The sequence below is a fragment of the Adelges cooleyi genome, unplaced genomic scaffold, assembly GCF_023614345.1.
Source record: "Adelges cooleyi isolate 19-005CV unplaced genomic scaffold, UGA_ACOO_1.1 ACOO_flye_CR_arks_rails_tigmint_CR_PRNA_1, whole genome shotgun sequence".
In the NCBI taxonomy this organism is placed as follows: domain Eukaryota; kingdom Metazoa; phylum Arthropoda; class Insecta; order Hemiptera; family Adelgidae; genus Adelges; species Adelges cooleyi.
In genome coordinates, this window is record NW_026095751.1 from 7,099,506 (window position 1) to 7,115,581 (window position 16,076).

Consider the following 16,076-nt stretch of genomic DNA (forward strand, 5'->3'; position numbering starts at 1 on the left):
AATTTAAAAATAAAATATATTAAATATAGTAAAAATATTTGTTGTTTATTTAGCAATTTTCATGGATTTGCAAAACCCTCAACATGATATATTGTCTGAAACTTTGATACGTTTACGTAGAGATGAAGATAGAGATGTGCGTTATTTTGCCGATAGCAGTCGAACACTTGGCATAAGCGCTAGCTAATTATTTTTCAAACAAAGCATATATATATATTTTTTTAATTTTAAGGTAATGATATTTAACTAATTTAGTCCAACAATGGCTGTGCCAATAAACTGCATTTGGAGAAAACAGTTATATAATTATTATATTATATTGTAACATTTTATTAATTATTGTTATTATATTGATTTATATATTTGAGTAAATTTGTTTGGGTTTTCCTAATATTTTACCGTTTATTACGCCTAGATTGAAAAAAGAAGGAACTATATAAACAAATTACTTATAAACACACATTTGTTTAAAAAGATACATATTTTTATACAACATTTATCATATTATGGTCGATTGATTATACACAAAGTTTACAAATATAATAATAAAAGTATATATACATATAGTCGTTTTAATATGTATTATATATATATATATATATAAACATATACTACAACCACATAAGAGATCATACATCAGAGCTAACTGACTAGGACTGTGGTAGATGGAATTGCAAGCTGCTGCTGAATAGTTTCTTGATACCTATCAATAAGTTGGCGGCATACTGGACATAATGTCAATTGTTGTGCACACGATTTACAATATCCTCTGAAATGATGATACCATATATTTGGAAAACGTGCATTTGATAATAAAGGCGGTTAAATTATACTTCTTCCGCCTGAAGCCCCATTATGTTTTTATAAAATATATATATATATAAATTAGCAATGCCAAACATTAAAAAAAAGTCTATTATTAGCTGATGGTGTGAAAAAAATACATTGTATATATGTCCACATTAAAACGACATTTTGCTCCAATTTTTTTATTTTTAATAAGTTGTTCACTACTGAATATAAGTGCTATGCAAATTTTCAAAAATCTCATCCAAAATAAATTAGCCAATTTTAATGGGTACTACATGGTTTCAATATATCATATTCTTGCATTCCTACTCTCTCCCTGATAACTTGATTTAACATAACATTTTAATCTGAAAATAGCATAATTTAATAAATTCAACTTACTCGTGTTTACACGGATGTAACATCACATCAGCTTTGTGATCAAAACAGATAGTACAAGAATCCTCATCAGCCGTTTGTCTACCCAAAAATTCCAGTCTCATTCTCCTAAAAACAAATCTAAATATTAAGATGTTCAATGTATATTTCAATAAAAAAAAACCTGGAATAATAGGAACAGAGGTCACATATTGTAACTCAAACAATAATACAACTATTAAGTATAAATATAAATCATATTTAAGGCAATAAATGTGTTCTATAATAATTCGCACCCCTAGTGAATAACTAAAATAAATAGTTTAAGATTTAAACTGCTCCCAAATGGTACGTTTAAAAGCTAAAAAATTTGAAAACTTGGCAATTATTTATGTTACCCTTTTTTTTTTTAATTTTAAGCTACAGCTATTTAAGTGAAGTCACACCAGAAATTGAGGTTATGACTATTCAGCTGTTTTAAAAAAAATACGCCACGGTTAGTTTTTGAGGTAGTTTACCATTTCAATTTTCAAACCACACTACATAATTGCTTTTATTTTAAAAAAATGACAAATATTACTCGGTGTTATTTGTAATCTTGTTTTATTTTTTTTTCTCGGTCTTAACCCGGTCGTGCCTATTAAGGGGGAAATAAAGACAGTAATTGAGAAAAAATGAAGTTTTCATTTCAGCCATGCCAATTAATTTTTAGAGTAATATTTATAAGCTTCGGTCATTATTTAACTGCAATTAATTGATGGCCAACCCCCACAACACTGCAAATAGCTGTTAATACATATTATTTTATTATCCTATTCATAGATGTCGCGCAATATTATAACAATATTTTTTGCAACTCCAAATAGTCCGACGCCGCTGACCGGTGCGACCACTCGTAGCTCGTTAAAAAAACTAGTTTCGGATTTCGGAATAAGTTTTAATATTATTTTACAAAATTAAAAAACTGGGTCATTCAATGTATGATCAACAAATTTCTGACTTAGTTTTTTTAGTTACTTTTTTTTTTATTGTTTTGTACATATTTTTTATTTTAAGTAAATAGTGATGTTTAAACGAGAAAAAAAGCACACATTTACCTAATTAAGACAACTTGTTTGCGCACTAAACTATGAACAATAGAAACCCTATTTTCAGGGTAATATAGTTTTTTGCGCACATTTACATGTAAATATAACACAGACGTATTAAAATTCATACAACATTTTCCTTCAACCTTGGGACTTTCCATCTATCATACAACTATAATGTAATGGAAAGGCGGGTTTATTAAAAATAGTGCATTTTTTTTACGTTTGTAATCACAAAAAAGTTGTTTTAAAAATGTTTGTATCCTGATATAATTGTTTTTTCGGAAGTTATTTTGTAAAATTATATCAAAACATTACTAAATAATATGAGGATGAGGACTGAGGAGTATAAAATATATTGTATGCATATCCAAACGAGTCGATTATGTAATAATGTAGGGGGAAAAGGTCTAACCAGAGATAAGATAACAATGTGCGCAAACGAGACGTCTTATAATTGGCAAAAATATGATGTGCACAAACGAGTTTCCATCAAAATAATTGATTTGGTCGAGCAGTTCATAAGTAATGAACACGTAAACTTGGCGTAAATAAAACGACATGGCAATATTTAAAAAATCATAATAACTTCGAAAGATCTAGTTTTCACGATTACTTATTATGTATAGTTTTCTGTTTTAGGGAAAAATATTTAACTTCATTTTTCACCAAGCAACTAACTTAAGCTAATCGCTAACAGCTGAATACATTCCATGTCTAAAATAAGTATTGCTAAATCACACAAACTAACGGGACTGCCTATATTGGCTTACTGACTTGCATATTTTATATATTTTTTTTTTTATTATTGTCGCTAAAGGCCTTGTCGCTTCAACCAGTATTCTCTTTTATCTGCTAGTCTTTTCATTTCATAACTTGCTAGAGCTAATAGCTTCTTCATATTCCCCAGATTTGTTTCTCTGGGTTCATGATTAGTACTTTTTATATTACTAGAAGAGCGTATCATGGTTGTGTGTTGGGAATGGTAATGCAGTGGTTTCCCCTTGCCTTCTGCATCACAGTAGCACCTCTTATTTCTATGAGGTGCTAATCTATACTTGATACAAACAACGCTGCTGCCCATTGTTTGATCCATTTTGATCGCCTTTTACGACTGGCATGGACTACCGCAGGTATATTCTAACCCCCACCCGCAGGGGAAATATTTTTTTTTTTACAAAAAAAAATATATAAATACATTATATATTTTATATAATATGTATATTTAAATGAAGGGACATGAATAATTATATGCCCCTTGTATCACATTTTCATTAAAATAATAAATAATGTCAAAAGCTTTTGGTTTAAATAAAATAACTATATAATCATTAATCCCATATCATACAAAATACGTTTGTATACGGTGATTGCCAGTAATTATATTGTATAAGATAAAAGACAATATAATTTTTAATTTTTATGTGGGACTTGACCAGCTGTATTTATGAACACTGTGGACTATTAATTAATCAATGATTCGGTTTTAATACTTTTAACAAGCACAAATTTTTGCTAGGTTTAATAGCCATTTTGGTAGTTAAAAATTACTTTATAGGAAAAACAATGCTTTCTAAAGAGGTCTGATTTTGATGGGTTTTTTTTTTAAAGACTACAGCTGCGATTCGACTGATTTTTTACTACATTTTCAAAAACAAAACTAAAATTTAGTTGAAAAAATGTAAATTTGGTTTTATACAAAATCTTATTACAGCATTAAGCAATTGAATCATGAAAAATTGTAGTACAACCCCCACTATATTGATGGGAAATATTTTAATACTTATCGTCGGTCCAGTCACAAAAATAGAAAGTAAAATTTAAATCATAATTGAAAAACAGTACTTTTTCAGCTACCCATAGAAACTAAATTGATTTGGAATGTTTAAAAGAACACTTACTTTGGTAAAATTGTCCTCTGTTTGTCATCTAGTTGTCCATGTTCGTTCATGACACTAAAAATAATACCTTTAGGTGGATATTTAAACGGTTTGCCACCAAAATTAAATCGACTTTGTTGAAAAGTCATAAAACTGGCAGCGGCGAAAAATTCAGACCTATATACATATATTGCACTAATGTTAATGAAAAACACTTGATAACCAAGGTAACTAAGTTGTACATACTTAGCGTATTGAAATATTTTATCATTTGATGCGACAATTTGGCCATTCAAATAGAAAGTTGCACAAGGGGATGGCGATTCAACTCTTAGCAAGCATCCAACAGTATCTCCTTCACGCCACGATCGTCCTAGCACAGAACTTGTACATCGAGCACCATGCCACACTAGTTGTCTACACCCATCATATGCTACTGAATACTCATCGTCGCCAATCCCATAACCTTCCTAAAGCATACAACTGAATTAGATTTCAAAATCCAATAAGCATCTAATAAAAATAAACAATTACATGATTGAAGAATTTTGAATTTCTCGTTGACCAGCCAATTTGCATGACTCCAGATGTTAATATGGTCACTTCATAATACCAAGTACCTTTATCAATTTGGAATGTACACCGGACACTCTCAAAACTACAAGCATCACATCTTGCCTGAAGAATGAATAGTACATTTTTTAGATAAAAACACAAATTTACTTTAGTTACACTCTCATACTTCTAGTCCACTAGGTCCAAGTTTTATATACTCGCTAGCATCTTCTTGATTTAATACAGCATTTACTCCTTCCATAGCAATGTTAGAATGTGAAAGTGGTCTCTGATCATCTATAACTACACATCAAATCATTGAATTACTAAAAATACTAATACATACAAAAGTTATTAGAATAAAACAACTGATTTATTACATATATTATCTAAAAGCCATTCAGCACAGAACCCAACTTGAGCATAAAGAGGTTGATCAGAACCAGTCAACCTTTCAAATATTGTTAACATTGCTAAAGGTCCAGTCTTCATAAAATTTTCAATTGTACATCTATTTTCTCCTACACAAATGTTAAATATGTTTTCAAAATTAGTAAAAAATGAATAATGAAACACAAAATTTAGTATACAATAAGTTACATACTTATTTGAGCGAATTTTTCAAGTGCAATTAATGAAAACAGAATTATTGATGGGTGCATTTGCAAATCCTAAAAATAAAAAATGTATGCTTAAAGCAAATTTATACCTTATTTTTTTTATAAAATTTAATTTCTTACCATATTATTAAAAAGATAAGTCAATGTTTCTTTAGTTAATAAGGCAATACTAAGAGGTCCAGGCAACTTATCTGCGAGTATACCCAAAATCACACAAATATTACGATGTTGATCAACTGTTTTACGTTTAGGTAATTTATTTGAAAGGTCTAACATTTGTGATAGCTTCATTATTGTATCCTAAAAACAAAATATAAATTAGTAATTGTATTATTTTAAAACATAGTATTTTTTATTATTAATAAAAACAGTTACTTTATCAGGTAAAGGGCAATCATCAAGAATTACTGTTATAAGTGCTGGACTTAAAGGATCTTCTAGAGGAATTACGTGAATCATCGATAATACTACTTGAATCCAACCATCACCTTCATCAGCTAACCAATGTAATTTTCGTAACGCTTCTGGAGCTTCAGAATTACTAAAGCACAATAACAATGAACATTACACATTGGTTGCAGTTTAATAAATAATTACATTTTTTATTCAAATACTATGTAACAATATAGAAAATACACAATTTGTAGTAATTGTGTAACTTATTATTATTGTTATTGTAGTAAATAATAATACAGTAATAGTACTGTACTTGTATGTCTCAAAGTTTACACTTTGTCGTGTAGACAACCCTCAGATAGTTTACTTTTAATAAAAGTTGTTTCTCTTTTACCTTATCAATAAAAAACTCAGTCAAACCCAACCTACCCACATTAAATTTTATCATATAAAGCAAGCAATAATTTTATAAATATATATATTGATCAACGCCCTTCACAAAAAATAGTATGTTTTATTTTACTTAATAAAAGCAACAGATCCGTTAAGCTAATCAATTGGCTAAAGTTTGGTTCTTAAAAGGGCTAAGTTTTGTAGGATGTTCATAATAAAAGAGTACAAAAAATTTAATTTTTTTTCTTGATATTCAATCAGCTCTTAAGACTGATGAAATATAGTGTGTGTTAATTTGTTTGAATCAGTAGAAGTGTTTCAGCCAGAACTGACATTTGGAAAAAAAATTGGGAATAAAATAGATGCACAAAAAAAATGTTGAATTTTTATTTGGTAGTCATTTAAGCAAAAAAAAACCCATACAATCCGCATAAAAAATATGAACTTATGAGCGAGTTTAATTATTTCAATTATAAACATTTTCAAAAAAAATGTTGGCACTAGTTGGAACTTCTTGCCATTTACTTTAACTTGGCTGCTACACAACAATAGCCAAAAATGTACAGCAGAATAAAAAATATGGCTATACGACTTTTTCAAATAACACAAATTTAAAAACTCAGATCTGAGCTAAAAATTAGATTTTGTCTTACTAGTGATGCAAAACTTTTTATTTAATACCATATTCAGAAAAAATATACATTATATTCTATGCAACTTCCTATTGGAGTAATATGATTAGGTATGTGATTTACCATAACAAAAATAGAAGCTTAGTTTTTCTTCTTCTATTCTATAATAATTATTAATTATTTTAAACAATTTTAATTGTAAAAATTATCCAAAAGCTTATAATAGAAAAAAAAAAACAATTTTCAGGCCAATAAAAATGCTTAACTACTAACAAATAATATACAATGTATATCACAATTACTTTTCTATCACAAAAATAAACATATAAAAACCATGTTAATTTTAAACTATGGTTAAATGTGCCTTTTTGTAATACTATTAAATAATCAAACATCGACATTACAAAATACACATTTATATAGGTTTAAAAACTGTCAGTCACTTACTTGTCGATAAGTCCTAAATTTTTTATGATGCTTAAGGTTTGGAGTACCAACGAGTCAGTCTGTTTTACAGAACCACTGCGGTTACGTTGTCTGCCGAATAGAAATCTTCTCCGTTCGCTATCGGTCGACTGACGATGTCGGAATATGTTTGTGCCGTCTTCTCCATTTTGACATGACTTGCAATGAAAGGCACCCATTAGGGCAAGAGTACACACAAAATATTATACTAGAATTTTGACTAAAATATTATTTTGCGATTTTTCGCTTCGGCACTGCAACGTTTTCTGTTATCTTATTCTATCAAGACAACCTGACAACCGCTGTATGTACGTTAAAACATTATTGCCGGATTCATACTAAGTTAAGTGCGCCATTAACATGCGTTCTATACGTCAATAACACAACAATAATACAAATACATATGTATATATATATATATATTTATATACATATGTATATATTTAAATGTAGTAATTGCAACTGTTGTAAGCCTACGCACACGTATCGAGATAATAATTGTTTTTGTGTGTGTATCGGTAATTTATTATGAAAAAAAAACTAATGCCTAATACTGATATTTCAGCTGATATTAATGTTATCAAAGTGCGAAGGTGACGTAAACAAAGTGATAATTATTTGGTAGGTGATAAATTAGTAATGTGATCCCACACGACTCACGACTCTCGAGTGACGAGGAAGTTTTTAATGTCCTATGCTTAATGCAGTGTACTGTGTGAATTTCGAAAGATTATTGGTAGGGCCAATTACCAAATTTGACCGATTTTTTAAAATATCGATAATTGCATTATATGACTATTTGTTAATTGTGTCACGGATAATTAAAATGTGATTAATTTTTTCAAATTCTAGTCTTGGTATATGGCATTTAGTAATATTATTTTTAGGTAGGACGAGTGGGTTGTGGGTACACACGAATCGTCGATATAGCGACATAAAAATTACAATTTTTGTCTATTAGTATTAGGGCCTTTATAAAAATATATCAATATTTATCATTTTTATAACGTTTTTTTAATTCTGTTAATAAGTCGATACCTATAGGCTATAACCTATAACCTATTACTCAGAATTGATTAAATCTATTCTGTGTCTATTATATCAACTATTGCCGGTCTGGCGAGTGACGAGTAATCACTAACCAGTGTAATAATATTATATGAGCTATCTAACCAATACAAATGACCGTCATTTTACCTACAACCCGTTTTTTACATTGGTACATTCCATGTACCAATATGTAGTACAGTCTACATTGGCATATTAATAAAACATACTGTCTAAATACGGATTGCCATTTACAGCAGTTAACTAATCACTCAAGTGATCAGTCTTGCCAGAAAATTATTACAAATGAAAATGATGATTTTACATTGTTACACCAGTTACAGTATTAGATATTTTAATGCTTAAAATGTCACTACTAAGTACTATTTACAGCATTGGTTGAACTCGGCTCGTTTATTTCACAGCTTACTTGTGTTAACTGGCTTGTGCTTTACTAAAATGTAGATTATAGTCACTAATCACTATGTAGTATAGGTACTAGCCACTAGGTAGTATACCGTTAGTTGCATCTGCGGCGTGTGCACTTCGTGTTGTTGCTTGCTTAAACTAATAACTATATAGTGCCGTCGTGTTAACTGTACACTATTGTCTATTCGTAAGATAATTGTTTCAACATTTTTCAAATCATGGACCAAGTTGTAACGTGTGTAGCCCCGGTTAATATAGCTGCTATAAAATATTGTACGTTTAGTTTTTTAAACCTAATTTATAGGTATCGATTTGGTTTTACATACATTAACAACAATTGTAAAATGTTTACAGGGGGTAAGAGAAACGAAAACTTAATATTGCCTTTAAACGACTCCCTCAGTTTGACACTAGATTGCGAGCAGGTAATTTAAAATAGTAATGAATAAATAATTAAATTGCTCTTTGTCTAACAGTCCAAAATTTAAGAAAAATATTTAATCTCTGATTTCAGATGCACGCAAGAACATCAGTTATGGCCAGTCCAACTTTCCAAGACGATATTGTTTGGCTAAATGGACAGTAATTATTTCTTTTAGTTTTGCATACAATTGTTTAAGGGTTATATATTATGTCAAAATAAATACTTTTCTCTAATTTACAAGCTCAAATGTGTTTTCTCAACTGATTAAGTAACAGATAATATCAATATAAATGTATGACCAAGTATGTTAAAAGAGTTAATAAAACTGTGAAAAAAAATATTTTTGACAAACTTTTCAATTCATAATTATAAACAAAAATTAGGTTGGCTTAACACCTTCAAATATTTTAATAGCCCCTTCCCAAATTTTTTTTATAGTTTTATGTACTTTTAAAGCGTTGATGCAATTTTAGTTTTAGCTATGGATGGTATTGCAACATGCAGATTAAATTTACTCTATCTCCATTAATTTATTAAGAATTTCCACCGATGTCATTAGTAAAAAATTATAAAATAAAAAAAAAATTGAGTAATTATTCTTTTATTACAAAGTGCAGACGAATTTTTGAAACAGTATAACTAAATAACTTTAGATCATGATAGTGTAGTGAATTTATTATATAAAATAACCTAAATGTGTAAAAACGTTTAAAAATGAAAAATTTGTTATGTAATAATACTTGATCATTAAGCTTATGTTTTTTATTGGCCTCTGATAATTTTTATATTTTACACCTACATCATTAACCTTTCTCATTCATTAGATAGGACATTTAACAATACTGTTTATTAATTTAATTAACAATTAAAATAAACATTTATTTAAGTTTTACAGAAATGTATTTATATAATACATTTATATTTGAATGAAAATGAATATATTAATAGATACAATTGTTTATTGTATTTTCAACATTATTTAAGCTATTAATAATTGACTAAACAAATAATTAATTATATTTACGATAATTATAGTGGCAAAGTTTAATAGGAGAAAATGAAATGATTTCTAACCACTATATGGATTTAAATAACAGTTATTTTTATGTACATTTTGAGTACAATATTTTTTTAATTATTTACCCGACTCTCACCTCGCTACTGAGTATAATAGAAAAAGCTTTTTTATAACTCATCAATTTGTTTAGATCTAAAATCAATTTTAATTTTAAATGTTATTCAGGGAGTATCACAATATAGTTGTGTTAGAAATTAAACTTTTTTAATTTAGTTATATTATGGACATTTTTTAACCAAATTGAATTATACCATTAAACATAGGCAAAACAAATCATAGTTGCAATATTAATTTGCATTCATTATTATATTATATAATATATATTATTGATTTGGCTCGTAGTACATATTTATAATATTTGTTTTATTAAGCTTTCAAATATATTATACTTATAAAACTATTAATACTTTTATACAAATAAAACTTATATATTTTGTATGTATATTTAGAAAAAAAACCTTGATATTTACATGACAATTATTGACAGTATTTAAAAAATATATATATTTGTACAATACCTTTAAAACCTTGAACTATCATTCTATTTTATTATTCTATTAGAAGATAAAAACTTACGTAATTTGAAAAAAAACATGCCACAAATATTTTACTCTTTTATTTGATAGTAAATTGGCAACATATTTTTATACAATGCTATTTCTAAAAATTGTTTGTTTTAAATTTAAAAGATCTTTCTTTCACTTTATTATTTTATAATATTCATACATTAAAATATTGCTCGAGCACAAACTGTTTTATTGTCTTACGGAATAGTAATCTTGGAAAAGGAAATTACTAAACATAAGACAAATAAATTAAAACAGCTTCACAAAATATTATCATACTTGTTGAATTAGACATAATTTTGTTGTTGTTTAATTTGTTTATAATGTTAAATACTTTTATTTGTAGTGTCATGTCAATTGAAACAAATGTCCGTCTACAAAAATGCTTTAAATTAAGTAAGATTTTTTCAACAACAGTATAATCAATAAATTACTAATTTCAACACTTTAGTTAGAGATTTAGTTAAAAAAAAAAAAGGAATAAACTGCAATGAAGCAAAATGGAAAATAAGAATATGTTCAAAAAATAATTTTCCGACTGCTGCGGGTCTGGCTTCGTCTGCAGCTGGTTATGCATGTTTAAGTTTGTAATAGCATTCCATTAAGTTCAATTCCATATGGTTGATCATTTTTTTTATTTAAGTTTACACATTAGCAACTGCTTTTGACTTAACTGATGAAGATCTTCCGTCAATAGCCCGGCAAGGCAGTGGCAGTGCGTGTAGGAGTCTATTTGGTGGATTTGTCCAGTGGCAAGCTGGTATAGATGAATTTGGGACTGACTCTACTGCAGTTCAAATTGTTCCCGAGACACACTGGCCTGAAATGAGAATATTAATATTAGTAGTAATATTATTATATTAAATATATTTTTATTCATTTATTTTATGTACATTTAGTACAGGTTAGTGTTTATAATATGTTACAGTAATTTGTTCGAACAATAGTTGTTTTTTTTTAAATAATTATCATAATTAAAGGACAACATAAAAAATAAAAATATGTATCGCTAATACAATTATTTTCATTGAAAAAAAAATACTATAACATGAGTTACGAATGAACCTTTCTAACTTTGAATAATTTTGTTTATCTGTTCATGTTATTATAATTATTATATTATTTATATTAATAGGTAAACGACTCTATGAAAAAAACAAGCAGTACTTCAGGAATGAAACAATCTGTGGAATCAAGCGAATTACTCAAATACAGAGTTGATAAATGTGTACCACAAAGGATTGAACTAATAATACAAGTATTATTCTATACTATGATATGGTAATATTTTACTCAATTAAACTAATCAAAATATGTGTTTATAATTAGGCCATTAAAGACAAAAATTTCGAGAAGTTTGCTGAAATAACAATGCGTGATAGCAATCAGTTTCACGCTGTTTGCTTAGACACATATCCTCCATGTGTTTATTTAAATCAAGTATCCCACAAAATAATACAATTTATCCATGATTACAATGAAGCCATTGGCCAAACTAAAGTATTATAAAAGTTAATTTTTTATACTTTACACTTAATAGTTAATATATAACTATTTTTATAATTTAAACAATTTAGGTTGCTTATACTTTTGATGCTGGTCCAAATGCATTTATTTTCATTGAAGAAAAAGATTTGAGTTTTTTTTTATCAGAACTAATTCAAGTATTTCCTTCAGACCAACCTAATTCATATGTACGTGGTATTTCAACTACACATACAAACACAGTAAGTTAAAATAATTCAAACATAATAAATAGTGTAATAGTATCTAAATTAATTTATTAAATTTAGAAATATCCGTTTGGGTTAACTCAAAACGAAAAAGGACTGCTGAAATATATTATGGTAACAAAATTAGGTGATGGGCCAAAATGTGATGATAACCATTTGTTAGATATTGATGGCAATCCAAGTTAAAATACATTTATTATACAATTTATTTATTTTAATATGGTTGTTGAAAATCTTTAAAATAAAGCATGAAAAAAAATGTATTACCCATTTAATATAACTTAGATTTTAGTTTGTTAATTTATTAATTATTTATATATATATTTCAAAATTCTTAGATTTGTATTACATTTAAAGTATCAGAAAAAAAATATCTATATTTCAATTAAAAATATATTGTTTGTTATAATTTATGAAGAACAATGTTATTATTTTATTAAATTAGAGCACTATAAAAATATATATTTATTATTTTGAATTATTACATCTAAATAAATTGTGTTTTATCATAATAAACATTGATATACGAGGATTGAGATAATCCGTTCTAATGTGAAGTACTGTAGTTTTATAATACTATACAATAAATTGATTTATTTTTATAAAGCTTTATTTTTTTAAATAAAATATTTTTGTTGTATAATTATTAATTTTTAAATTGTTCTAGATGCCTAAAACTTCATCATTACCAAGTGTCTACACATAACAACTTACTGTGTTACAATGTGTTGCTTCCTATTTGTTTCCATATTCCCATTAAAAGCGAAACTTGTGGCAACTAATAAAAGTTGCCATAGTATGAACTTGAGCCTGGCTAAAGGGTCGATTTTTTTAACTTTTAAATTGTTAGACTTACAGTTACAGTAGTGTAAATATGCCACTCTCTGTCTGTAAAAGTATAATGATATAAAAAAAAATGTTTTCACCCTTTACATATTTATTCCCTACTAAATAGGGATTGTTTTATAGATTTGGTAGTTTACTGTTTTTACAGCTGGCTGCCGACAATATGCTTACCAAACAAGTTTAGCACTCAAGAGAGACAGATGGCTACTTCTTCCCCACAATTGCGCGCTTGAAGGAACAAACCTCAAGTGGCCAAGATCCGAATCGGCAACTATGCGTGACCGAGTGTCGAACCAGTGAGCGCTAATACACTGCCGCTCAACCTCCAATAGTTTAAATAAAAATAGCTTCAGTAGTATAAACAAATATAATATTATTATATTATATGTTATTATGATAACAACTTAGACGACTGACCATAACTCATGGTGAGAAATAAATAAATCTCTTATTTTGTTAACAGCCCAAAGGCTAGTTGGCTGCAATTTTTTACTCCTCACACTTTTTCACTTCTCTTTTTAGTTCACAATACGATCTGCAGTCCACATCTCTTAACCATAAGCCTATAATAGATATATAGAAACATAAAGCAAAAATAAAAAGCAAGAAATAATTCTTATTATTTATTTATCTAATTTTATTTTATCTACAACAATGCAAACATTCATATTTAAAAAAGAAACATATTTTTGTAAATCATTCATATTATAATGTAACAAGCTTTACAAATTAATCATAACTTGAAAGGTTTAATTCTTCTTTGTTGGTGAACTATTGGCCTGGCTCTAAAAAAAACAAGTTTATAAATTAGAATAACAATATTATATTGCAATTTTTTAAAATAGACATATGAAGGATACAGGGGAAAACCAGAAAAGTTACTTTTAAACCCCTAAACAGGCGCCTGACTTTTGGTTACACTTAAACAATCTATGACCTGCGTAAATTCACAGGGCCGTACTCAGCTTTGCCGGGCCCCGGGAAAACTTAATCTTCCAGGCTCTTTTAATTAATTTTATTGTAGGCCCGGCCCCTTAAGAAAAGACATAGGGCTCGGCTCCAGACATATGACCCGAGAAAACCGGTCTGAATACGGCCCTGTATATTTAAACCCCACACAAACAATGGCCTTTTTGGTGTGAAAAAGAAATAAAATGAAATACATTTTAAATTTCTATAATTTTTAAACATGTTTTTCTGAGATTATAAAAACAATGGACATTTTAGTTTTTTCCCTGTTCTCTTCATATGAACTAGAAACATCGTCAATAAAATTCCAATACTTTAAAGCGCAAGTGATAGGTTATTAATCGTAATTTACTTTGCTACAGTAAAAAATGTCTAATGTTATAAAAGCATAATTATAATTTTTTACTGCAAACAGAAGTTTTAAAACTGTATTCTCACGAAAACCATATAATTTTGGCATAAGAGCAATCATATTACATGGTTCACAATTATTAAGCTATTTAGTTTCATACAACAACAAAGTATACACATTATTTGGCAGAAATACTACTTATATAAGTTACTAAAATTGTTATATAATTAATTAATGATAATTATTGTTTAGGTTAATAAAACAACAAATCGAATATCAATCAACACTTATTTGTATGCTACAAATTTATTTTTAAATTAAATAACATTAAAAGAAAACTCATGCAATATCTTGTAATACCTAGTAGACAGCATAATGCAAACTCAACTTACTAGATATTTGCATAATACTTTTTAGATTTAACCTTAAAAGTTTAAGCTTTTTCATCTGAAAGTTTCAACACCTTATATATTATTTTATTTATCAAATTTTTTTATTTTATATTTAAAAAATAATTTTTAATTGGTTTTTACTTACTGGCTGGCTTTCCTTTATTCCACGGAGTGAACTTTACGTGTGATTCATCCCGCTTACTCGCACTTGCTTGTAGGTCGCTTTTTAGTACCCTCCTTACAACTTTGGCTGCAATGTTAGAGTAGTTAACATAGCTAAAATCATTATAATAAAATTTAATTAATAAAACAAAACAAATTAATTATACACAAAATAAATAACTTGACTAGTACTATTTAAAAAAAAAATTAAAACTCCTATTATAGCAGTATCAATTTGCTCTTCGACTGTTTCAGCGCCACAGCGGACATCAGTGTCCGCTCTACTTTTTTCTCACTTCTGACAGAAAAATGTGTGAAAATCATAGATAATACACATTAGTAGCATAAAATAATGAGTATAACATTTAACATCTTGATCCAGAGAGAAGTTTTAGTGAAATATCCTCGGCGTTTAAACTGTTAAATCTAAACACCAATTGTTACTAAATTGGAAACTCAGTATACTTAATAGTAATATTATTATAAAATACGATTTTTTAACTAATAACATGAGTTGTTAGCTATAATTTTATTAGTCATAAAATTAAAGTACTGTGTACTAGAGAGATTAACATTACTTCAATCCAGCTGCTCTCCAGTAACTCATTTTTGCGGTATCGATTGGTACTTGAATAGATAAAATTCAACAGAAAGACTGAGCAAAGTAATGAAAATATAAGTCAGAAGTCAGAACAGATCCGTTCCATAAAGTGCAAATTTGATATTTGTTACTTCCCCTTCGGTATGTTCCCTAGAAAATGCAAATTTACGATCACCTTTCTGCAGTGTTGTTACGGTCACCAGTCAAAATGTCCCTACCCAACCTTCTCCTATTGGCCGGCTCATATCAGTTTTAGGAACCACTGTTGATAAAAAATAAAC

The 16,076-nt window shown here is 28.1% G+C and overlaps 4 protein-coding genes across 8 annotated transcripts in view; 2 read left to right on the forward strand and 2 right to left on the reverse strand.

Moving 5' to 3' along the window:
• The window catches only part of LOC126835342 (serine/threonine-protein phosphatase 4 regulatory subunit 1-like), a 17,477-nt gene extending 16,894 nt beyond the window's left edge, over positions 1–583 (forward strand). For both annotated transcript variants that reach the window (XM_050567850.1, XM_050567859.1), the window contains one exon: positions 54–583. In XM_050567850.1, the coding sequence (XP_050423807.1) occupies positions 54–187 (134 nt within the window). In that variant the 3' untranslated portion in view covers positions 188–583. The remainder of the gene's footprint in view (positions 1–53) is intronic.
• On the reverse strand, positions 446–7,833 carry LOC126835351 (RING finger and SPRY domain-containing protein 1-like). The gene is made up of 11 exons (XM_050567873.1): positions 7,179–7,833; positions 5,686–5,851; positions 5,431–5,610; positions 5,295–5,361; positions 5,071–5,211; positions 4,878–4,993; positions 4,670–4,813; positions 4,382–4,605; positions 4,157–4,312; positions 1,192–1,296; positions 446–769 (listed from the first exon to the last, which is right to left on the reverse strand). Exons 1-11 carry the CDS (start codon positions 7,373–7,375, stop codon positions 643–645), a joined length of 1,623 nt encoding a protein of 540 aa, XP_050423830.1. The 5' UTR covers positions 7,376–7,833; the 3' UTR covers positions 446–642.
• On the forward strand, positions 7,695–12,929 carry LOC126835359 (diphosphomevalonate decarboxylase). 2 transcript variants are annotated; one of them, XM_050567894.1, is made up of 10 exons: positions 7,695–7,817; positions 9,027–9,097; positions 9,187–9,254; positions 11,087–11,136; positions 11,192–11,323; positions 11,384–11,586; positions 11,876–11,998; positions 12,070–12,240; positions 12,318–12,467; positions 12,534–12,929. In XM_050567894.1, exons 3-10 carry the CDS (start codon positions 9,187–9,189, stop codon positions 12,657–12,659), a joined length of 1,023 nt encoding a protein of 340 aa, XP_050423851.1. In that variant the 5' UTR covers positions 7,695–7,817; positions 9,027–9,097; the 3' UTR covers positions 12,660–12,929. The 2 variants fall into 2 exon arrangements, with proteins under 2 accessions (XP_050423851.1, XP_050423842.1); XM_050567885.1 differs by lacking the exon at positions 7,695–7,817 and adding an exon at positions 8,309–8,945 and having other exon boundaries at positions 12,534–12,927.
• Positions 12,930–13,915: 986 nt separating this feature from the next.
• On the reverse strand, positions 13,916–15,960 carry LOC126834900 (protein stunted-like). 3 transcript variants are annotated; one of them, XR_007685114.1, is made up of 4 exons: positions 15,773–15,960; positions 15,178–15,308; positions 15,033–15,103; positions 13,916–14,104 (listed from the first exon to the last, which is right to left on the reverse strand). XR_007685114.1 is itself a non-coding variant. In XM_050567121.1 (4 exons), exons 1-3 carry the CDS (start codon positions 15,799–15,801, stop codon positions 15,074–15,076), a joined length of 174 nt encoding a protein of 57 aa, XP_050423078.1. In that variant the 5' UTR covers positions 15,802–15,959; the 3' UTR covers positions 13,916–14,104; positions 15,033–15,073. The 3 variants fall into 3 exon arrangements, 2 of the variants coding, with proteins under 2 accessions (XP_050423078.1, XP_050423087.1); XM_050567121.1 differs by having other exon boundaries at positions 15,033–15,087; positions 15,773–15,959; XM_050567130.1 differs by lacking the exon at positions 15,033–15,103 and having other exon boundaries at positions 15,773–15,959.
• Between the last annotated feature and the right edge of the window lie 116 nt (positions 15,961–16,076).

Excerpts from the sequence above, each read along its gene's own strand:
- LOC126835351 (XM_050567873.1), bottom strand. The coding sequence starts at position 7,375 with ATGGGTGCCTTTCATTGCAAGTCATGTCAAAATGGAGAAGACGGCACA. Across the intron at positions 4,814-4,877 it reads TTGGACCTAGTGGACTAGAA|GCAAGATGTGATGCTTGTAG; the intron begins GTATGAGAGTGT and ends TTCATTCTTCAG. Across the intron at positions 770-1,191 it reads TTACATCCGTGTAAACACGA|AGGATATTGTAAATCGTGTG; the intron begins GTAAGTTGAATT and ends TCATCATTTCAG.
- LOC126835359 (XM_050567885.1), top strand. The coding sequence starts at position 8,891 with ATGGACCAAGTTGTAACGTGTGTAGCCCCGGTTAATATAGCTGCTATA. Across the intron at positions 11,587-11,875 it reads TGAGAATATTAATATTAGTA|GTAAACGACTCTATGAAAAA; the intron begins GTAATATTATTA and ends TTATATTAATAG. Across the intron at positions 11,999-12,069 it reads GGATTGAACTAATAATACAA|GCCATTAAAGACAAAAATTT; the intron begins GTATTATTCTAT and ends GTTTATAATTAG.
- LOC126834900 (XM_050567130.1), bottom strand. The coding sequence starts at position 15,801 with ATGAGTTACTGGAGAGCAGCTGGATTGAA. Across the intron at positions 15,309-15,772 it reads TGGAGAGCAGCTGGATTGAA|CTATGTTAACTACTCTAACA; the intron begins GTAATGTTAATC and ends TAATGATTTTAG.